General features: G+C 39.5%; 1 protein-coding gene across 2 annotated transcripts; it reads right to left on the reverse strand.

Moving 5' to 3' along the window:
• Positions 1–1,927: 1,927 nt before the first annotated feature.
• EBAG9 (estrogen receptor binding site associated antigen 9) lies at positions 1,928–21,413 on the reverse strand. Of its 2 annotated transcripts, XM_030012309.2 has the most exons (8): positions 21,225–21,404; positions 14,785–14,960; positions 13,763–13,860; positions 10,334–10,412; positions 9,969–10,127; positions 7,794–7,901; positions 6,791–6,882; positions 1,928–2,461 (listed from the first exon to the last, which is right to left on the reverse strand). In XM_030012309.2, exons 3-8 carry the CDS (start codon positions 13,843–13,845, stop codon positions 2,341–2,343), a joined length of 642 nt encoding a protein of 213 aa, XP_029868169.1. In that variant the 5' UTR covers positions 13,846–13,860; positions 14,785–14,960; positions 21,225–21,404; the 3' UTR covers positions 1,928–2,340. The 2 variants fall into 2 exon arrangements, with proteins under 2 accessions (XP_029868169.1, XP_029868168.1); XM_030012308.2 differs by lacking the exon at positions 14,785–14,960 and having other exon boundaries at positions 21,225–21,413.
• Between the last annotated feature and the right edge of the window lie 784 nt (positions 21,414–22,197).

Raw genomic sequence — 22,197 nt, forward strand, 5'->3', positions numbered from 1 at the left:
GAAAAAGAGGAAACAAATACCAGTGCATGGGTTCTTAACATGCAAGGTACTACCTAAAAGAGCATTGAATCCTTACTGGCATTATGTCAGCACATGGTAGAGGAGAAGGGAGCGATCTCTGGAGCAGCTGTGCTCAAGTACAGGCGGGCAGACGGAGGGAAGAACAGCAAAGCAGTCCATAGCAGGAGAGGGAAAAGCAATGCAGGAGGGCTGATGTGCAAGAAGGTGGCAGCACCTAACAGTTTTAAAATGGCCGCAGGCTCAAAAACCAAATGCACTTCCATGATGTATTCAGGGGCTTTGTTTCTAACTTCTTATGAACTAGCCCATGCTTTGTTATTTTTAATAAATAGTATTTATTTGCATCTATTTTACATTGTCTCAGAAATAGCAACAGTAAGCACTAAACTAATTTTTTTTAAAAGATGAGATGTAGCTTTCGAACAGGTTTTACCTTAAGTAGGCAATAGATATTAGGCTTCTCTGCCCTGTGCCAGTAATAGTGAAAGAATTATGACTTGTACCATCTTGCCTCATCAGTGCAGTTAAAAGGACAGACATGGATTGTTATTAAAGCTTACTCACAGACCTTCTCCTTATCTCCCATCCAGATACTTCAGAGGCGTGTACTAGGAGCAGATTTGCTTGCCGTACTGCTGTTTTGTATGGCCACATTCTGTGCAGACTTTCTAGTCCAGCCAGAACACTTGTGCAGAAAACATGCACAAAAGTACATATTGTTGCCTTCTAAAATGTATTTTAAAATTTAACATTTCTCAAGGACTTCTTTCATATCTGAAAATTGCTGTCAAATCAGTTGACTTGTTCCAAGATTTTAAGCAACATGACAAGCATACTAAACATTTTTAAAAACTCTTCTCTGTGACTAAGGCCATTAAAGGTAATTCTTGCTCAATGACTTATCTTTTAAGCAAAACTTGTGTCAGAACCTACTACAACTTAGTTAAAAATCCTATTTTTCTAGGCAGGCATGATCTAGTCAGATAGTGCCCCCTCCCCCCCCATTCTTTTACAACTTCACTGTTCCCTGTATGCACAGCGAACAAGTCTCAGGCACAGAATTTCTTCTGTCTTCTTCTGTCTTCACTCATCTGTCACAAGGTAAGAAATCCATACAACCCATGAATTCAGGGATAATAGCATCCACACAGCAGAAGATGGAGAAGGCATCCACTGAAGCTCTGAGCTGGACATAAGAATGACACAGACTCCCCTCCTGCCGTACACCTTTCCTTCTAACAGACATTAAACTTTTCTTCTTCATTAAAGCACTGTTGTCTTCTACAGCCTAATTACCATGCACACTTTACCAGGGGAATTCCAGTGTAAATACATACAGTAAGTGTACAAAAAAATGGAATTTGAGAAATGCTGTTAACTGAACTGAGAATTTTCACATTAGCTTTATAAACAGGAAGACACTTTTTTTCCTCCTCAATTATACTACCTATGCAACAAGAATAAGGTATGAGGATTTTTTTTTTCCTAACTGTAGGAAGTAAAAGAATTTCTGCTAGAAATACAAATTTACCAATACAAGTAAGTGATTAAATCGCTCCCCTACATTCACAACATCAGCCTTCATAAGAAAGGAGCAGTGTGCACTGCTGTTGTGCAGTGATGCCACTGCTGGTAGCTACTGCAATGTTGCATGTAAATGGGCATGGTAGCACAGGAAGCTGCAAGTGACACAGTGACAAGAAGTCCACTTTAGTGTTCAGCTGTAACATGTGCTCTACCATAGCGTACTCTACCAGGAGTACATTTAGAGCTGCAGGTCATCCATAACAAGTCATTTTCTTCTCCACAGGTCAATATGATCTCTCATGGAAAACTCTTGAGTATTTATAAATACTTTTATAAAAAGGCAAAAGCAGACATTCTTTACCAGGCGGGAAGCAAAGGGTTCTTTAAAACTGTTTAATTACATATTTCAGGTAAGCACAGACAATACAGTAGATTTCCCACCACTGAATATTTACATTCTTTTCTTTAGGCTTGAGCTGTTCATGACGACTGTCTTTCAATCAACAACCTTGCTCAATCACTTTTGCTGCAAAGAAGGGTGCTGGAATAGAACTATTGCAGGAAATATCATTCCGTCAAGGCATGATTTTCTGTGGGTTTTTTCTCCTTTAAGAACCACCTACTAGTAGTTCAAGATATTTTGGGAAAATCCTGGCTTCCAAGATGACCTGAAGAATGCATTGAAACCAAGCAGTGTGTTGAAGTCCTAGAAATACTTAAATCAATACCAATATGTATGTTGTAGAGCTGAAATTCTTTTTCACTGGCACTGCCGCTGATGCCTGGTTTCTGTTAGGACAGTTTTACACCAATTTTGTTTTGTTCCTTTTTCATTAGCCTTTGGGCCTCTTTCTCCATTTTCTTTCGTTGTTGTTCTGCTGCTCTTTTTTCCCTTTCTGCTATCTTCTGTTGTCTGTAATTAAAGAAAACATGAATTTCTAAATAACAGGAATCCAATTTTCAGCACAGTCATACCTTAAGTTCCTGTCAATAAATGCATTATTGTAACTAATAAAACCAGAGCTTCGGTCTACTGTAGTTAGGCTCAGAACAGTTATTCTTTTATTGTGCTGAAGTCCTTATTTCAGATCAATCTCGTCTTAGGCAGTAATATTTGTTCAATCATTTTACAATCTAAAAGCCACTCAATTCTCAAAGATTCAGAGTAAGTGAATCAGTGAGAGTGTACGACAGTTATAAGGCCTAGAGCTATTTAGGAAAAAAAAAAAAAAAGAAGGAAAAAACCCCCAAAACTATCTAATGCTTTGAGTAGCAAGATTACCCATCTTTCCAAATTCAGACCAAAACAGTTCAACTTGTCTAGAACACTGACTTGTGTCCTCCCTTTCACTCAGCAGAGGCATCAGTAGTTATCCTCTTTGTAATGCAAGTACTACAAACATTTTCCTCATGATCAGATGAGGTAACTTCTAATACTCCCTTTCACATGTTCAGGATCTGTGTTGTACTCTATTGTTCAGTACAAATATAACCAATAGCCTTTAAGGAAATAAAAAAAATAATTCAAAAGTCTTCAGTTGTGTATCTTTTTAGCATTATTTCTTATCATTGCTATAAAACCCCAGACATCACTATCTGCTAGCTCAAAGAATGTGTCTACTGTAGTTTCCATTTTCAACAAATACATAGCTGACTAGAGCAAAGGAAAAAAAAAACCAACACAAAAATACACTCATTTTATTCCCGTACTTCAGCTAGAACACATCACTGAGTGGCGTGGGGCAACAACTGGATCCATACTCCACGTTGCAGCTCTTTCCTGTACTGCCTAAGTAGTAATAGAATGGCATAAGGAGGTCACTCCTGCTTTGGATTCAGCTTATTAGATATGAAAAAAATTGCTAAATTGCTTTCAAGAGGACTTAAAAAATAAAAATGAAGCTTCATTAACTTGAAAAGGTGAAATTTAACACAGATTTAGTAAGAATAAAGAATTGTTTATTAAAACAGAATAAAGAATTCTAATTGACAAGGCAGTAAGGAGTTAGCTTTCAATGTATCTAAATTACCTGGGCACATCCACTTAACTGTGTAAAACATACAGATTTAAAAACTGCCATCACCTGAAGCAACCTTCTCTGGTAGATTCCAACTATGGACAAACTGGGCACACAAAACCTAGAAATATTTGAGGTACAAAGACTACATATTATCTTTGTATTGGACAGGAGAGGGACTGCACTTATTTGCCTTGACTGATTATTAATGGCTAGAAGTTTTCCTATACTCTGTTAAGTTCCTCTGCCATCTGTCATGGAAGAATGAAATTAGTCATTCACATCAGGATCTACCTTCCCAAGTTAATGGAAGCCCAAAGGTTTTTTTGAGATCATGCCCCGCTATTCTACATTCCACCAGAAAGCCGGACAGTTGACAGTGTTGTCAGTCTAGCATATGCAGAGTAATAATATTTGCCACTTTACAGTAGCAGATTTTCTTACATTTCCCACACCTCAGAACAGATGCAGAAGGGAAGAAACTATATGTACACCAGCCAGCATGTAGAGACAGTGAGCTCCAAAAAGCCACATGAGGTGTTAAGCAATGCCGCTATACATTTGCAATTCTCAAGTGAGGAAAGTCATAGCAGATCATGTTTCTTCCCCCCCCCCATAAAGTGCAGGACACAGAACTCCTCTGCATGGAAAAATGGTTTCCATGCCCTCTACTGGTTGAGTAATTTTATTAGACTTCAGTTATGCCCAAATGAGAAGAGACCTTCACATCACCTCAGATAGAGGCACTGAAGTCACCAAAAAACACAAACAAGCAGCTTACCACAAAGTGATTACCTTTCCACTGCTCTTTTACTTGGTCATTATTCAAAACATTGATCTCTATTCCAAAATTCCTGCGTGTTTTCAACATAAAGTTACTACCTTTCAGGCTCAGAAAGGTTTCATCTCTCAATAAAGGAAGAGCCTATGATGAACTGCAGCCATATCTGACTCACTTTTTCTGGGTTCCAAAGCAAGGAGTTCAGCACTTTGGATGGAATGATGTAAGTTGTTTAAACCAGGAAAGTATTCATTCCTAATGTCAACCTTGCTTTGTGTTCCTAACACAAGTTATGTCCAAAAAACCCTAAACTTCCCTCATTGGTTAGCAAAACACAAACTATAATCAGAACACTGTTAGCAGACTTTCTTATTCCAGTATGGTTTTAGTTACTGTATACCTTCTGAATAACTGTAATAAGAATGATTTCATAACATTTGGTCTTTTACTTCAACACAACTAAAAATGCACCAGCATTTATCTTAACTGTTCCCACTGGGGAAAAAAAAAAAACTTCACTAGTATTAGAAAGTCTAAAGGTGCAGAAGAGTATCGACAATTTGCAGAAGAAACCAAGTTCTAACTAACTTCAATTAACTGAAAATCCAGTTTATCATCCACTATGCTGATTCATCACTGACTAGAAAATTTCCTCACATCCCAGCCCAGAACTTACTGGGGAGTGGGAAAAAAAAAAAAAAACAAAAAAAAAAACCAAGCCAGACTACAGGAACTTTTCAGGCACTAGTACCCTACTCCTCAGCACTGCCTTTCAGCATGCTTCAATTTCAATTCCAGGAAGCATTTGGCTTACTATACATGCTTATTTCAACTGTTACGTATACACATTAAGTCACCAGATAGGCTACAGGATACAGTCTTCTCTGCTATTTAGCAGGCCACAGCCCATTTTTGCATGATCAGCACTCCATCACTACACAAATATTATTCCCATCTAAGATACTTCTGAATAGTAACTGAGGACCAACAGGTACCCAGACACAGCTAACTAAGGGAGATCCTTACTTTTTCTGCACACTCATTTAATTCTCAATAGGCACTGCTGGAATACAGTCAGCATTAACACTCTGAAGGGTGAGGGGGACTTTGTCCCCCATTTAGCTGTCTGAAAACTTCAGATCATTTTGTAGACCAAGATGCAGTCTTCTAGCATTAAGAAGAGACTCCAGATCACTTCCTTACTAGTCTGTTGAAAACAGAGCCAGGCCTGTCAAGTACTATACTTAAGTTTTATGTTAAATGTCAGATGTTAATTACACCACAGATGTGCTGCAAGAGAAACTGTAAACCCAAAAGGTATTTCCTATCAATCTTGCTGAAAATCATCCAGCACTTTCCTCAATTACAGAGAAACATTGTAATTTGGTATGCCATGAATAAAACAAAGGTTACAGAATTAGAATTGGCTGAATTTATTATCTATCATTAATGCATCAAAAGTGTGCTGGTGACTTCCCTCTTCTTATTCTACTGGTTGAAAAAAGTGTATTTTCCCAAATACTACAATAAAAATAGTTGACTAGAATCCTCTTTTTAAAAAATACCTTTTTTCCTTTAAAGATTCACCGTTCTAGAATGATTTTTTAATATATCATGTCCTTACTTCATATTATCACCGTTGTCCCACTGAAGCCATGTATTTGTGATTTTGTGGGTGGAATGAGAGCAGTTTAGGAAGCTGGAGCCATCTAAGGCAGGTTATCTGATGACATAGGAAGCAATTAAAGTTTGATAAAACCTTGAAGTGAAACCGGTTAACAGAAGTCACTGCCAATTCAAATCATTGCATGTGATTAACTTAAACTCAGTCTGCATCTCTTTACCCTTCATACTCCTTCCGCGTATTCTTAAAAGGAAAAAAAAAGAACACAGATGGAACAGATGAAGTAGTCACGCTAGCTTCGTGCAAGACACTGATTTTACATTCAAGCCTTACCAGCTAGTTAAGTTAGCTAGAAAAGCATAGCTCCTACAGCAATTCCAAGAACATACTTACTACTTCACCTTCTATCCTGAACTATTGTTTACTTTACAGCACATGGTTATGATCCTTTTCATAAGGACATCCAGCAGTATTTTACTTAAGCTGAAACATGTTATTTGTACATAATAAATTGTTGGGCTTGGGGCATGCTAGTTTTTTGGGGGGTTGGGGAGGTGGGAAGTGTGTGTGTGTGGTACTGTGCTGTTCCAATGTTCCAGTGGTTGTCAGATTTCCCCTGCTATCTCATCTATTAAATTGATTAGATCCAGAATGTATTCTGCCAAGTACCAGTTACACAGAGATCAGATGCATAAAAATCATTTGTCTTAAGAATTAACAATTCTTAGCACTTATCAGAAAGGTGTTACAACAAACAAACCTACATTTGATTCTTTTACATGTAAAAAGTTTACATGGTGTTACATTATTTTCAGTTACCTAAGAACTTCTTCTGCCTGCCAGGCAGCATCTTCCTCTTCTTCCCAGGCATTAGTATTTTCTTGCCAAGTATCCAAGTCTCCCAGTTCAGGCTGAAACAAAAGAAGAGAAGCTCTAAGCACATGGAAAAATTAGATAAAATGCTTATTTTTAACCTTGATGCTTCAGACTTCCAGAAATATTTGAGATATGACAGTACTTCTCAGCTTATTGTCTATGAGTTTTCCTCTGCTCTAATACTGACTTTTTCCAGTTAATTGTTGGAGGGTTTTTTTGATTCTATTTGCGGGTAACAAAGGAAGGAAGGAAGTACTGGAGTACATTTTTAGGAAGGAGAAGACAAGTTGAGCAGATGAAATGAGCAGATACTGTAAAAGATTTCTGGAAGTTGCATGGACAAACCAACATGTACATCCACATGTTTGGGTGTCCAATATCACTTGAGTGCTGCTTTTACTCACTAGAAGGCCTTTCCTGAATTAATTTAATTATGGACAGTCTAAGGAAGTGGTATGACCATTCTGTACTGCTTTCTGCCTAGACCTTTTTGTGCACTATGTTAATAAAAGCAGAAGCACTGTTAACGAAGGCAAAGGGGAAGTGAGGGAGACCACCTCCCTCTGAACAGCCAGCCTGTTAGGTAACTAGACTATTTTTTCAAAGGGTAAAGAGCAAAAAATTAGGAGAGCAAAGGTAACCCAGAGGCTTTAAAAAAAAAAAAAAGTATAGTCCATTGCTTTAGAAGATTTGCAAGTATAAAAGTGTTTGGAAACTTCTTACCTTTTTATCACTGATCTGTTAAGTTTCTCAGTAAAATAAATTAGTTAAAATTAGATTAACTACTTCATTGCTTTGAACCAAATACTCAATTTTAAAACAATTTACATTATTCCACAGCTATTCCTCTTGCTCCCACAACACAGACCTTAGGCAGACTATTCCTTCTCCTACAGAACAGTCATTTAACTGTCAAATATAAGATCAACGCTTAGAGCATACTCACAGACTGGTGAATAAAAGGAATATCTTGTGTAGCTGCTAATCTGCTAGAGAATCCTGTGTTTCCCTCTGGAATCCCAAAATTTAGAGGCTCTCGTTTTTTAATAACTATCTGAAAATATTCAAAAAAAGGAACAAAAAGTGGTAAGTCAAAGCACCGCACAGATGCCTTGGTGATCATATAACTCTGTTCCTGTGAAGGTACAGCTACAGAACACCGCACAGGTTCTGGAAGCTGTACAGCCAAATGAACTGGTAAGTGAGAGAAACTAAATGCAAAAGACACAAGAACTCCCTCTTCCCCCCACTAGCTTTTTCTTAAGTCACATGGAAACCTACGACTATATCAAGACAGAGAAAGGGCACAAAGAATTACTGATCAAATACCCACATCTCCCAGTACTCATATAAGCTACCAATTACATGACATATTCCTTGGAGAAATCCTGCTTCCATGATAAGTCACTGTAAGATACTACTCTTGAGGACAGTGCTGTCTGCACAGCTACACTGCTTTGGAACATAAGCTCTCTTAGCTACTTCAATAGCATATCTGTGCAGACAATTTAAGTTTCAACAGTTGCAATGTAATTCACTATCACATCAACTGGTAAAGCTCTGTACTGATCTGGCTGAAAAACATGCACTAATGCTTCTCCTAAAAGTCTTATTAGCAAATTTAACATGCTTGCTAAGATCATGTATCCCTTACTTGTTTTGACCTCAAGATACAAACTTACTTACTTCATTTACCCTACTTTTAAGTCTCTGCTGTTTTCAGAAGAGGTAGATTCACAGTTCCACTGCCTGTACAAATGCTAGTACCAATGCAAGAAAGCAAACAGGACTAGACCATCTTATTTAGCAATGGCAGACTCTATTATTTGACTGAAGTTCTATTTCCAGACATTGTAGATATGAGGGGTAACATGAGTAGATTCCACCTCAGATCTTGGGGTTTATATTGAGTCCCAATTCAGTGGAAATAAAAACACAAATTCATATATAAGTGTGGTAACAAGGCCAAGCTAGCAGGAATGTTCTTTATGGTGCCTGCAGTCATCCCTAGAGATACACTTAAACTAAACCCAGTATACAGTATTCAAACAGCATGGACTCTTCTTGAGTTTTGTCCTAAGCCTGAAGTTCATTCCATTAGGCAAAAAATGTCATTAGATACAAAGGAGAAATCTACCTCTCCTCAGTCCTCCTTTGCCCCAGATTTTGGGAGATCAAAATCCTTAGAAGAATTTAGTTCACAGAATACTGCAGATCCTGAATGTATAGAAAGCTGACCCCAGTAACATCTCCAGTTCACAGGACCACAGGAAGATTCAGATTGGAAGGGGCCTTGGGAGGTCTGTAATCCAGCCTCCTCCTCAAACCATTGTCAGCTCTGAGGCTGATGAAGGTACTCAGTGCTTATCCACTTGGGTCTTAAAAACTTCCAGAGATGAAGACTGCACAGCCTCTCTGGTAACCTGTTCCAGTACTTGACTGCCTTTGTTGTGAAAAAGGTTTTCCAATTGACTCAAAGCCCTGTAAATACCCAGCTGGAAGATTTCCACATAGAAACAAAACTTGCAATTACCAGAAGTTTAATCAGCATTTATTTACGGTGTTGATGCTCTTGTGGATACACCCTTCTGTCTTGTCTCCATAATAAAAATGGATATTTGAAGAGCGAGCCATTTTGAAATATCAACTCCCTAATTCCAGCCTCCCCAATATAACTTGGTGAAACAAGTAACCATTGTTTTCTGAAACAGCAGTGCTGCTACCTCAAACTTCAGCAGAGCAGGACATGGAATGTCTCCATTCAAATAACGGAATGGTATGAGCACAGATATCTTAGTGCAGTGGTTCCATTTTCAGAATTAAAGTGACTTGAGGGTTCTCACATTATACTTCCCAGAGCCTTCAGACTATGAAATTATTAGTAAGTTTCCAGTACATTAAGACTAAAGATGTAAACATGAACTAGCATCACATTTGTTAAGATTTCAAAGAGTCAGTATTTTTAATAGGACATATTAGACTACACATCAGCACCTATTCTCATTTCAACAAAACAGCTTAATTTTACCAGCAGCACCTTCTATAAGTTGGCAATTTACTTATAGCCTATTTTAAAGCAAGTAAAACTCTCCCTAAGTATAGTTGAAAGTGCAATACTTACTTTTTGAGTTTTTCTTATAGTTGGTGTCATATCTTTGAAATAATCAGGTTCCATTTGTTCCAAAGGATTTTGCTGAGCAGCCACATTACCATTGCCACCTTCAATCTTCACACTGGTGGGTGCATCTTCATCCCATGAAGACCAGTCTTCTACTTCAGGCTGAATAGAAATATATGGTACAAGTTAATATTATCTGCAAGTAAAAACTTGACTTTTTATACCTTGCTAAGATATATACTTAATATTATATAGCATACATAATAATATTTTCTCTTTCTAAGATATATACCAATCTTATTGTAGGACTGATGTAATCACTCTGTTAAGTGATTATCTATTAAGTCACCTACCACTTAAGCAATTACCTGTTTAGGAACAGATGAATAATCCACTGTGGTTGGCAAAGTTATTTGGTCTCCACTTAACTTTCGCCCTCTTCCAGACCTGAAAGAAAAATGTAGGATTCCTCCAAGCTCTGAAAACATGAGCACTAAGTTTAAAAAAAACAAAAAGGAAGTCTGAGAACAGCACTACTGAAAATAGTCATGGCTAAAACATTAAGTGCTTAAACTACCTTAGTATTAACTACTGCCAGTAAAAGTCTACTAAACAAAGGAATTTCATCATGAATTTAAAGCAGTGTTCACAAGAATTTCAAAGTGCAATTTACTTTTCAAACTGCAGTGGAGAAATAGAGGAGAAGCAAGTTTAAGTAATATGAAAATGGACAAATGAACTCAGTTATTTGCATACAGTAGGTTATAATTTTTAGATTGTCAGTGTTTAAGAAGCAAACACTATCGATCTACATTTGTTCAAAGATAACCACTTCTACCGTAAACTGAGAAATCTTTCTACTTGTCTTGGATGTTAAGCTGTGTCTAACAAATCACCTTCTGAGCTGCTTTATTTGAAAGCCCGTCTAAAGCATTTTTTCCTTCAGAATCTAAACAGAAGTAGTACACGGCTATGCAAGTCAACAGCTTCTGTTCAATACACGTTTCTACTTAAAGAACATTGTTTCAAAGCATTTCAATAACTATATCAAAAAATTTCAATTGAAAACAAACACTAATGCATTGCAAATAAACCACCTAGATATTTACTTAATGACAGCGTTCAAAGATCACAATAATAATTAAAATATTCTTAGCCTTACAACACAAGAAAATGAAATTCAGGCTCATACTCATGTTCTCCCCAAGGAGTGTAAGCTCCTATAGCAAGACAGTCATGTAATTGACCTTATGCAGCTTGGAAAAGTTAAGTTTCATTTATTAGTACTGATGAGAATAAAACTGGGAAACTAAAATTTGGAGTTCGTATCCATTAGTTTTACTATTATAGGACATTTTACCATCAACTCGTAATAGCCAAATTGCTTGTAATACCACCTCCGCTGCATGCTGGTGAGTGATTAGATACATTTTTCCTGCTTTAAGCCAAATAGATTCTTCCTTAGGAAAGATCAGGTGCTATCATCAGATTTTCAAGCTTTATATAATTAACTCGAGCCCCTTTAGAAACTGTTCCTTTAAGCTGAAAAGCAACACAGTTTAGGGGTAAAGGAAGGTGAAAACACTGTTCCCTCAAACACAGCCTGGTTCTGGCCGACTAGATTTAGTTGATGTCTCTGAAGTAAACCCAAGCTTGGAAACATCCTCCTTCAGACCTGTACAACATACACATCTTTAATACTATTCTAAGCCATCACGTCTGCAATTGTATATATTTCCCTATTTATATGATCTAGAAGACTCCAAAAAGTGGCTTATAACAAACATTCATCTAGCCAAAATGATTACACTGATAAGGGTGACGGTGGGAAGAAACAGCTAGTGTCATACATGGGAAAGAATATGCTACACAGGACAGCACTGAGGAAGGCTACGTATCTCCACTTCCTTTTCTATAAAGGCAACAAGATGCTTATACAAAGAGTTGCTTCACAACCATCATTAGACAGATATTGATCACTGCTCTGAATGCCAAATGCCTCAAGAATTCTTGGTTTTGTTTCTCCTTACTAATTAGCAGCATCCAGATTTCTCAGCTGGAGATAACTAGAGATTTTAAGCAGAACTAAGTTTCATCTCTTTTTATACTTACACCTTTTATTTCCTGGAAACAGTGGATTCAGGCAAGCTGTTGTTTATCAAAAAAAGTTTTAACTGAAAAGAGGACTAGCACCATATGTAGGCTTTACGCCAACTAGAAAGATGCATGATCTCTACAGGCACTTGTTTAAATGAAAAACTAATGTAAACTATATAATCTAAATATGTACTAGCTCGGATCCACTGAATTAAAATGCACATTTAATTAAATCACATTTGCTGGTTTATCAGACATACTCATATGCAGGGGTGCATTACAGGAAAACAAAATTTATCAAGCTATGCTTTGCAGCTGACGTTAAAAAACATCTGTAGTTAATGGACTGAACTAATTTGATCCACTGACTTGCTTATGTGAAAGATTTTACATTTTCATTCTTTCAAATAATTGTTATTCACAAAAGAGAAGTTCTCCTACTTTTTACTCCCAAGCAGTTCCTCAGCTGTTCATTTTGAGGATTTAGTTCATTCAAAAGTTGAAGAACAGAGGAAAATACTGTCATTACACCTACTAAACCATTATCTGCTTATAAAAAGCTATCTTAACACTTAGAGAGATGAAGTGTCCACATAATATAGAAGCTATCATCGACTCAGTGTTTTGACTTCCTTTAGAACTTGAACAGCAAGTACTCTTAATTTAATTTGGAATTCAAATCGCAGAACTAAGGTTGACATCTATACTGCTGTATGCAGCATTAGAATGTATCTTTTTAAAGCTTCACTAGATCTGTAGTGAATTTACCAACGAGCTGAGAGCTTCCTCTTATGCTTGGAATAAGGTGAAGAAGAAATAAACAGTTATTTTGTGTCTACCACATATTCTGCATATGCTTTAAACTGACTACTACTTTGCCAGTGATCATACACATCTGCAAGAGTGGCAAGAAGTAACAGTAGTTCACATGACAGCACAGTGCCACAAAGATCTACCTCAGGTACTCTGCTACTGTACTACTGAACTCTACTATTATACAACTGTAACTCTTCAGGGTTTTTGGAATGCTTCTAGGTACTACACTGCTGTGTTCATGGGTCTACAATTCAAAAGAACACTACATATGACTTAGAGTAAGCAAAAAAATGTCATGTTCATTAAAAAAAAAAAAAAAAAAATCAGTTCCCTTGAACTTCAATCACTGTCCTCCAAACTTCTGAAAGAACCTTCAACAGGCAGAAGAATCTGAAGTCTCAGGCAACTGTTTCTTAACAAAGCAGTGACTTCTTGAAAATCACTTACATTTATAATGAAAGCCTACTGACTGATGACTGGGTGGATGCTGCCATTAACTGAATCTCTTAAAAAAAGAAAACATCACTTGCCAAGTACTGCTAGAAAACACAGAGAACAATTTTTCTTAAAGTTTGACACAGAATAGTTTTAAAAGGCAATTTTAAAACCCTGTCAGAGCTGTTTAGAAAACACTCCTCATTAGAGCTATCATACCACAAAATACACTCACAACTGCATTACATAGACTTTTGAACGCCGAAGGAATATGCAGATTAAACAATAAATTTGACTTAGTTTTTATCTGTCTTGATTGTTTTGCAATTAGTAAAATCAGAACTGGGAAAAGTGGTGGATGGGTGCTGGGAGTAGGAAAGAAGTGCAAGAACCTGTAATTAAAAAAGAAAAGGTAACCAAATTAAAAAAAAAAAAAAAGACATGTTTACCTGCATATTAACTTTTTAATGAAAGAAAGCACTGCTGCCAGGCAAGTACAGATTTTAAAGAGTCGAAACTGTGTTATGGCCATGGTGAGAAACCCTTCCTGCAAAAGAAAAAAAGTTAGATGTAGAGGATTATACATATTTACATAGTTCTTAAGTCAATTTCCTTACTTGCTGATAAGCAAGGAGCATTCAGTGAAGCTATATTAATGCAAGAAAAGAGAGGAGGTACCTGGAGCAAAGATGCTACCTGCCTACTATCAGGACATTTCACTGATGGAAATAATACAAGTACCCAATGTTTATGGCCTTTAAAGAAACAGCACAGAATCATACGTAAAGTCACAGTTAAAGATACATTTAAAGGGGAAGTGCAGGCAACCAATTGCAGTGACTGTACAGCTGATCTGTTTTAGACACTAACAATGGCACTGAACACTAGCAATGCAAGGAGAACAGAATAATCATCAGTAAGCTCACATTTGCTTCAGCAAGTCTTACACATTCAAATTATAAATTTAGTCATCAAGTCAAAACCCAAAATTGGTCATTTAAATTTAGTTTCCAATTTGATGGAAAGGTATGATGAGAAAGAACATTGGTTATTTTGGAACCAGTGTCACTGAAAAATCATCAGCAAAGAAAGACTCTGTTCATCCTGTGTACACTATAGCACCAGTTAACCCCCAGATCTATCAAAACTCCTATGCCAGACTGGGTCATGCTAGCAAACCCAGCCAAGAAAAAATTCATCTTTGGCTGAAGCCACTTATGTTGGCAGCTATTTTTCAGTGTCAGTTTGATAACCCAGAGAATTTATACTCGGTATATCATATTATTCCAACAGATCCCCTCAAATAGGTACAGACTGAGTCAGAATAATCTGCTGTAATTCAAGGATCCCTTTTCTCTCTTCTACAGGTGAACATTTCAGAGTAAAGAATAAGAGGTTAGGCTTCAGAAATAGCTTTTCATTACATACATCTACACCTCTAACAACATTTTCTGTTGCAAGTTTAACATACCTTCTGGTGAGAAGAGAAGGCAGCCCTGTGACATTTTCCTCAGGCCATGAGTATTCCATGGAAGGACAGCTTGATTTCAAATATGCTATGGCATTTAAATCACTTTTTATATTCCAGGCTTTAAATTAGGAAGAGTCAGGAAGGTGGATCATTAGGTAGGCTGCTCCAATACTGCCCTGAGGATTTTATTAAAAAGTACATAATGGGATTTGTGAGCTTCATGGAGCTTAGATTTATTTTTTACTGGTGCTCATTTCCTAGATAATATAACTAGTATTAAACACTGTAATATAGTACTGGAAATATTGCTTCACATACAGTCCAGATCAGGAATTTCTACTACTGAAAAGTCATACAGGGTCCTATTAAATAAACAGGCCCTTCTACTGTAAAATGGAAGGCTTAAGTCAATAAATACACACCAAATTACAGACCGCACTACCAAGCTGTAGCTCAGGAGAAAGGCCTCACAGGACACATTTCACCTCTACTTCAACACCAGCATTGTCTTAATCTCATTTCATGGGATACTTAAAAATGTAGAGAACCTTGTGGTTCTCTGTGTGGGTAATACCCGCAACAGTAAGTATTAAATGGGCTCTTCATCTAACAGGAACAGGAAAAAGTCAAACTTCCCACAAATAAGCAAGAACAGCAGACACCGTCCAACACATTTATCTTTTAGTTTTAAAGACAGGTCTATAACTCCATATTGTGCTTAAGCACTTCCTTACCTTCTGGAATAAGCAGTTTTGACAACATCTAGGTGACAGAAGAATGCATCAGCCAAGAATTTGAAGGATTCAGAAACAGTGGAAGTTAGTGAAAAAATGGTGGATAGTAACGAGATGGACAGTTCTCTATTCTAAAGGCAGAAATTATTGCAAACTAACGCTGAATTGGTGAAAGAAATTGTTACTTTTAGAAAAGGCAGCTAGAAGCCATCTACCCTGGATTTGAGGTATGAAGAGCAGGTGACCTGCTGAAATGAGAATAAAGGTTATGTCTTTTTTGAAAGAAGCCTTGTTTAGCAGCTCACTCCACTCTTCTCTATCAGAATTCACTCTTCTATCAGCTTGGCAGGCAGGAGGCAAGGAGTAGAAAAGTACTCAATGTTAGAAAGAGTAAAGCTGTTTTCCCCTGTTTAGCCTACCTAACTGCCACAGTGGACACTCCAGACAGATACTAAATTAAAAAACAAACTATTGATTGAAAAGGTTGTTTTAGTAAGCAACCATTACTCAAAAATCCCTGCAGACTCTATATTATTTGTGCCTAAGTTCAAAGGACTAGGCCATTTACTACCTCAGTGCAAAACTAAAACCTAAACAATATTCAAGTGTGTCAGTTATATATATATATATACATACATGTGTATATGGTTGTGTACATATACATATAAACCCCCAGTTTTTCAACTCATCTCCATTTTTTTATGTATCAGATTGTATACTGTATTGACCTGTCAATATAAAGTTAAACAACTGAAAAAACAGAATCCACAAGAAGTCTGGCTTGCAAGCTTGTGAAGTCCACTGCTGACAACAGTTAGCCACCAGCAGTTAATCCATTTTTCCTAGGTCATTCCTATACATGAGTGACTACACATCCAATATCACACCAGTATGCCCATTTGGCAGGGTTCAATAGCTATCGTCATTCCCCATAACAATCAGATAACTCATCCCTCTCCACTTTCTATGTGTCAAGCAGAGATTTCAGATTTATGATGAGACACACAATCACATAACGTATTTGTGTTAGAGCTGCATTTCACTTCAACTGTGGCAGCACTAGGCCCTTCGAGACAGTAAGTACTGTTTTGCCCACCTCTTCTCTGAGCTTTGATTGTAGTCATCCCAATAAAGTTAAGCTCTATACACTACAAATTGTCAGATGCACAACCAGTTTTGGCAACAATGTGCTATCAGCTAGCCATAGTAATATTAGCAATCATCCACTTTTTAAAAGTACTTTCATCAGTGTATCTAGTTTTTGTACTGCTAATTAAGATACGAAGCAGTATATATGCATTAATTTTAGCAATATGATAAAAGTAATTTAAAACAGAATCTTGAACCAATTATTGGCTCAAGATTAGAACAAGTCAAGCATTCTCCCCAGGGTCTGGAACAGCACTTGAAGCATCTGCATTGTTGCTGTAAGGACAGGACTACCCAAAAAGAAAAGTTAAAGGTTAGCTAAAGGTTTTGAGTTTTGTTTGGTGCCTTTGGAGGGGTTTTTTGTGTTTGTTTGGGTGGGTTTTTTTTTTTAAATTAATTTTCTCAAAGGTAAATAATTTTATATTCTGAAGCAGTTGTATGAATACAAATGTACATGGAACCTTAATATTTCCTGAGTTCACTGCAAACTTAATTCACCTGATACCATTACACTGAACTTGTTAAGTGAAACAAAGTGTTCATTCTTTTCTTGTCCACCTTTCTCAAACACTGGAAAGAAGCAGAGCCATGTATCTTCCTTATCTCATAAATGGGAACAAATACTGAACTGTGTAATGCTAAATGGCAGGGCCACAACCTTCTTTCTTCCTTCTCTTAAGCTTTTCCTTGACAATCAATCACAAAAGGAACTACAATTATTTCAGCAGCCGACTGATACAGGACGGCACGGAGACACAATACAAAGTGGCAGTGCTCCAGCAAGAATCTTAGACCGTTTCTTAACAGACAGAGGCAAAGGTGAAATACTGGACTAGAATTCAGATAATCTGATAAGAGTTGTCCATCAGCTGATACACTCTTGTGCATATCACACCTCATGCCTCAGCTTCCCATTTGTAAAATGGGATGGAGCTTTCCTTTTCCCATTATTGAGACTGCTTCTTCTAATGCATTACATTTATCAAACTTACTGTCAACTGAACTTTTAAGTTCCATTACAACAGATATAAATAAGCAAATAAATCAGGACATGAATCCCAATTAATTTAATTCTAGCAGTCAATGCAACAATTTTGTAACAGACACCAAATTTAGCTGGAGTTTCACTTGTGTAGCTCATACTGCCTTCTATTGGTAAAAAAGCCACAGCAGTTGCTCACATGGAAGATGAGCACAGAAAGGATTAAAGCACGGCAGCAGCAAGATGTTAAACACATTACAGCCAAGTCAGAAGAATGAGGCAACTTATGCCCGAAAACATTTTATGGATCCATAAGGGAAAGGTAGTGAAGGGAGGGAAAGTTCAGAAGTTTATCAAACTTAAATATTTTTACATTGCTTTCAGCTTGCAGCAGTGGCCTCATTAGAACTCCTGGCACCTCTGACTTCACCAACACTAGCCAGCACATTGTCCGCAGCACGCATAGCCCACCTGAGTTAGTCAACTATGGTGCAATAAGCAAGACTCTCACTGGCCATCACTGTACAATGGGCACATCATCTGTAGAAGCACTTCCTCTTTTCATACCTAATTGCACACACAAACACCACTTAAACACTAGTTCAAAAGACAGAGCTGACTCTAAAATGAAGTCACTTTGTGGCACTAAAATTGCTTTAGAGACTTGTTTTCTCCTAGTGAACACATCTCCTACTGTCAGTGAAAAAAGGTGTCAAAACAATCATAGAGCACCTATCCTGCTCTCCTCTGTTCCTCTACAATGCTGACTGATTTGTAGTGTGTACTTTTCTTTAGATATCACCATCTTCAAAATGGAATTTCTGCCTTGAATTACCAGTGCTTTGTGAATTGATTACATTTTCTTTCACATGAGCTCATCTGTAACTCTGGAATGAAGGAACTCTGGAAACAGTAACTTTAACTCATATTAAACACAGCTAGCTAAATAGCCAAAGGATGGCATCTGAATCAAGACTAAGAATAACTTGTCTGAAACTGAAAGGTTTCCAGCCAACTACATATTTACATAAGTAGCCACAAAAAAAGCCTCACCTTCCTAAAGCAAAATGAGAAGTCAATTTCCTAGTACAAAAGACTAACAAGGCCTTGAGCGCTTGCATGTGTCAGCACCAAAACTCCACAAAAGCATCACTGAACCAGTATGTTTTCACTAGAACAGCTGTTAAAAACCTAGCAAGTACCACATGATTAGCTCAAAGTTTCAGTGGCAAGGATAGGATTCCTTAAAAGTTAATTCTGTATGAAATTTTACAAAAGTAGAGTGGCCACATCAATCTGAAGATGTCCAAGTAGGCTTATAGGGAGAAGGAATCTTATGAAGATTAGTAGACAGAGCTAAAATAACTGTTTATTTTCAAGCACACAAACCCTCTTCCAAATCATGTACATTATAAGATATACAAGGACATTCTGTATTTTAAAAAAGGCAACATAATGATTCAGAAATGGCATTCAGTCAGGTACTGAAAGACACAAACAGCATCTCTGCACTTCAAAGAGAGCAACCACGACTCTGTAGCCTAATGAGGAGGTTCCACTCCCCTCTTCCTGGTTGACTTCTGTGTTTGTTTTTTGTTTGTTTGGGGTTTTTTTAATTGCTTTATATAGAAACATAATATTGGGAACACTGAGGGAGAAGGAAAAAACCTACCAGGTCAATGTCTTTACCACTGAGTTTGATAAATGGATAGATTAAATGGCAGCATGACTGAACCCTGAAGCCACACTACTATGGCATTAGAGTGAGGAGCAGAATCTAAAAGGAAGATTAGGAGGCATGTCCTCTATCTAACTATAGGTAGGTGGTTGGTGCATGTCCGTAATAGGTACTGTAGTTTCAATACTAGTGCTCCAACTTGCAGTGCAAGCACCCTAACTAGGCAGTTGTGAGGTATCTGGGAGAGAAGACTACTCTGCCTATGGTTTATGGGAGTGAGCTAAGTCATCCAAGATGCTCAAATCCAGGAAGAGATTTCAAGACTATCAGGAGCTGTAGAAGATATCAGAATTCAAGAAGGAACGTTTGCCTCTCTGACTAAAGGCAGTAAAAATTGGTACATGCTGGCGATTCCCAAGTTATTCCTAGACACCAAACACTTAGATGACATATGGAGTTTCAACTTTTTTTTAAACATGCTACTCCTAGAGCCATAAAACTTCTATAGTAATACCACCTCATCTCACCCCTTCCTCTCCAGGAAATTGAATATAGTTCCAATCTTGTTAATGTGAACTTTTGAAGCTTGCTGTTCTGAATTAGAAAAAGTTCTACTTTTCAAGGCAACGATAGTTAAAATAGAAAGCTTATATCCACTGACCAATCACAGTCATTCTTTGACAACTCCTTATCCAGATATATATGCTACTGCCTTCTGAAAACCAGCATACAGAGAACATAAAGATTGAAGTCACGCAATCCCATGATACTACACTGCAACTTTGTTCACATTTGCAGGAAGTCTTTGACATAATGCACTAATTCACATAACTCACTTCGCAACACTGGAGAAGTTCTCAGACACAAAATCAGAGTTCAAGAGACCCCAGTTCTGTTCCAATCCTTATTAGTCATCCTGGACTTAGGTTATCTGCAGCTACATGGAAAGCCAGAGGCGACAAATTAACACACCCACATTGTTACTACCACAAAATCATCTTGCAACATCTGCTATCTTGACAAGCACCAGCTATTTACAATCAAGATACACTACAAGACATGCTGTGCAAGATAGCTTACAGATATCTGTACAGGGCACGTCTGTATTTCCAGAGTGTTCAGAAGGACTATAAAGCAGCAAGCTGTATTATTTTTCATTAGATGTGCAACTGAGGCACTTACATTGTGAATTCATGACCGTGAAACAGTGCCCCACCATTCTACAGAACAGCCCAGGCTCAAGTGTTATCAGAGACAGCACCAAAGCCAGATGGTAGCACTTAAGTTTTCTGCAACCTGTTAGAGATGGTTAAGTCTTTAAAAGCATACAAAGCAACTTTCACGTTAACTTTTACGCAACTTGTCAGTCAGCATGACCAAAGAAAGAGTGTGTAACCCCAAGCAGTGCGGTCCCAGAGAGTCCTTAGAAAGACCAAAAAAAGCTTAAACCCCACCAGCTCTGACAGGACGTCCCCCCCCCCGCTCCTCCTCCTCCACAGAGCGTCAAACGTCCCAGTCCCCAAACGCTGTCTATCTACTCGCCAGTCACTTCGTGTTCTTCCCAGCCCGTGAGATCTCCCCCCCCAACCCCCCGCTCCCGAAGGGGCCCGGACCAGCCGGGCAGAGGCAGTCGGCGGCCGCGGGCCTCGCGCTCCCGGGGACGGCCGGGCAGGGCTGCCGCTGGGCGACGGGCACACCGCCCCGGGGCCGGGGCGTCCCCGGCACAGAGGGGAAGGGGGCGGGGGCCTTACTGAGGGAGAGCCGCGAGGGAGGGCCTGCCCCGCGGCGGGAAGGCGCCGAGGCCGGGCCCCCTGCCCAGCCGCGCCGCGGCGAGGCGAGGCGAGGCGAGGCGGAAGCGGGCACCCGGCGGCGAAGAGAAGCGGCCCTCCCCGCTCACCTGCCCCGAAGGGGAAGGCTCTCCAGGGGGCGCTGGGCGCCAGGGGCCGAGGCGGCCGCTCCCGCAGCCTCCGCCCTCGCCGGCCGCCCCTCATTCAAAGCCGGGCGCGCGCCGCCGCTGCTGCTGCGCCGCCGCCTCCCGCGCCGCCATCTCGGCCTCCTGTCACCCGGGAGACGGGCCCGCCCCTTCCGGCCGCGCCTCTTCCCCTCGCCCCGCCAACCGGCGCTCGCGCCTCTGCCCGCGGCTCCCGCCCTGGGCCGTTGGGCCAAAGGCCGCCGAGCCAACGGCCGCCAAGGCGGCGGGCCGGGCCGGGGCGACGCGACGCGACGCGACGCGACGCGACGCGGCCTCGCTGCGGGGACAGCGCTCGGCAGGCAGCAGAGGCGCGCCGGGCTGCCCCGCGGCCCGCCCCCGCCAGCAGCCTTCGCTCTCTCCCGCCCTCTTTCCCTCCCGCAGCCGCCTGGCCCCGGGGGAGTTTGAGCCTGGACTTTGTCACTCCGGGGAACTGTGTTAAAAAGGCGCTGTTCTTTCATGTTATCGGGGTGGTGCGTATGTGGTTGTAAAGGTACTCTTATGTGGTAGTCTAGGTGCTGAGCTGTGAGTTTGGAAGCTACTAAAACAAAAATTCGCTGAAGTAGCTTCTGACAGGGTGTAGCCTCAGCTGGCAGCGGGTCTTGCCGGTGTCTCAGTTTGTCCACCCGATGCTTCCAGAAGTGGTTGTGCATGTTAACTGGCTGCCCTCCGGGTACAGTGTATTCATTCCCTGCTGATGTGCACAAAAGGGAAGGAGGAAGATGCGAAGTACTGTAAGATTTTTCCAGAGCTCTCTGTATGCCTCCAGTTGCATTACATTCTACGGACCCAGTAGATGAGGTGAAGGGATGCTTTGTCCCCTTCTCACTGGGAGGCCTAGTCAACTTCTAAGGTGGCCCCGATACAAAGTCCTTCCAACTCCAAACCATACCACCCAGTT

The sequence above is a fragment of the Aquila chrysaetos genome, chromosome 4, assembly GCF_900496995.4.
Source record: "Aquila chrysaetos chrysaetos chromosome 4, bAquChr1.4, whole genome shotgun sequence".
Taxonomy (NCBI): Eukaryota; Metazoa; Chordata; class Aves; order Accipitriformes; family Accipitridae; genus Aquila; species Aquila chrysaetos.

Coding starts and splice junctions, on each gene's coding strand:
- EBAG9 (XM_030012308.2), bottom strand. CDS start 13,845: ATGGCCATAACACAGTTTCGACTCTTTAAAATCTGTACTTGCCTGGCA. Junction 10,413..13,762: donor ATTAAAAAGTTAATATGCAG/GTAAACATGTCT, acceptor TTTTTCTTTCAG/GTCTGGAAGAGGGCGAAAGT. Junction 6,883..7,793: donor TTCCTTTTATTCACCAGTCT/GTGAGTATGCTC, acceptor CTTTTGTTTCAG/CCTGAACTGGGAGACTTGGA.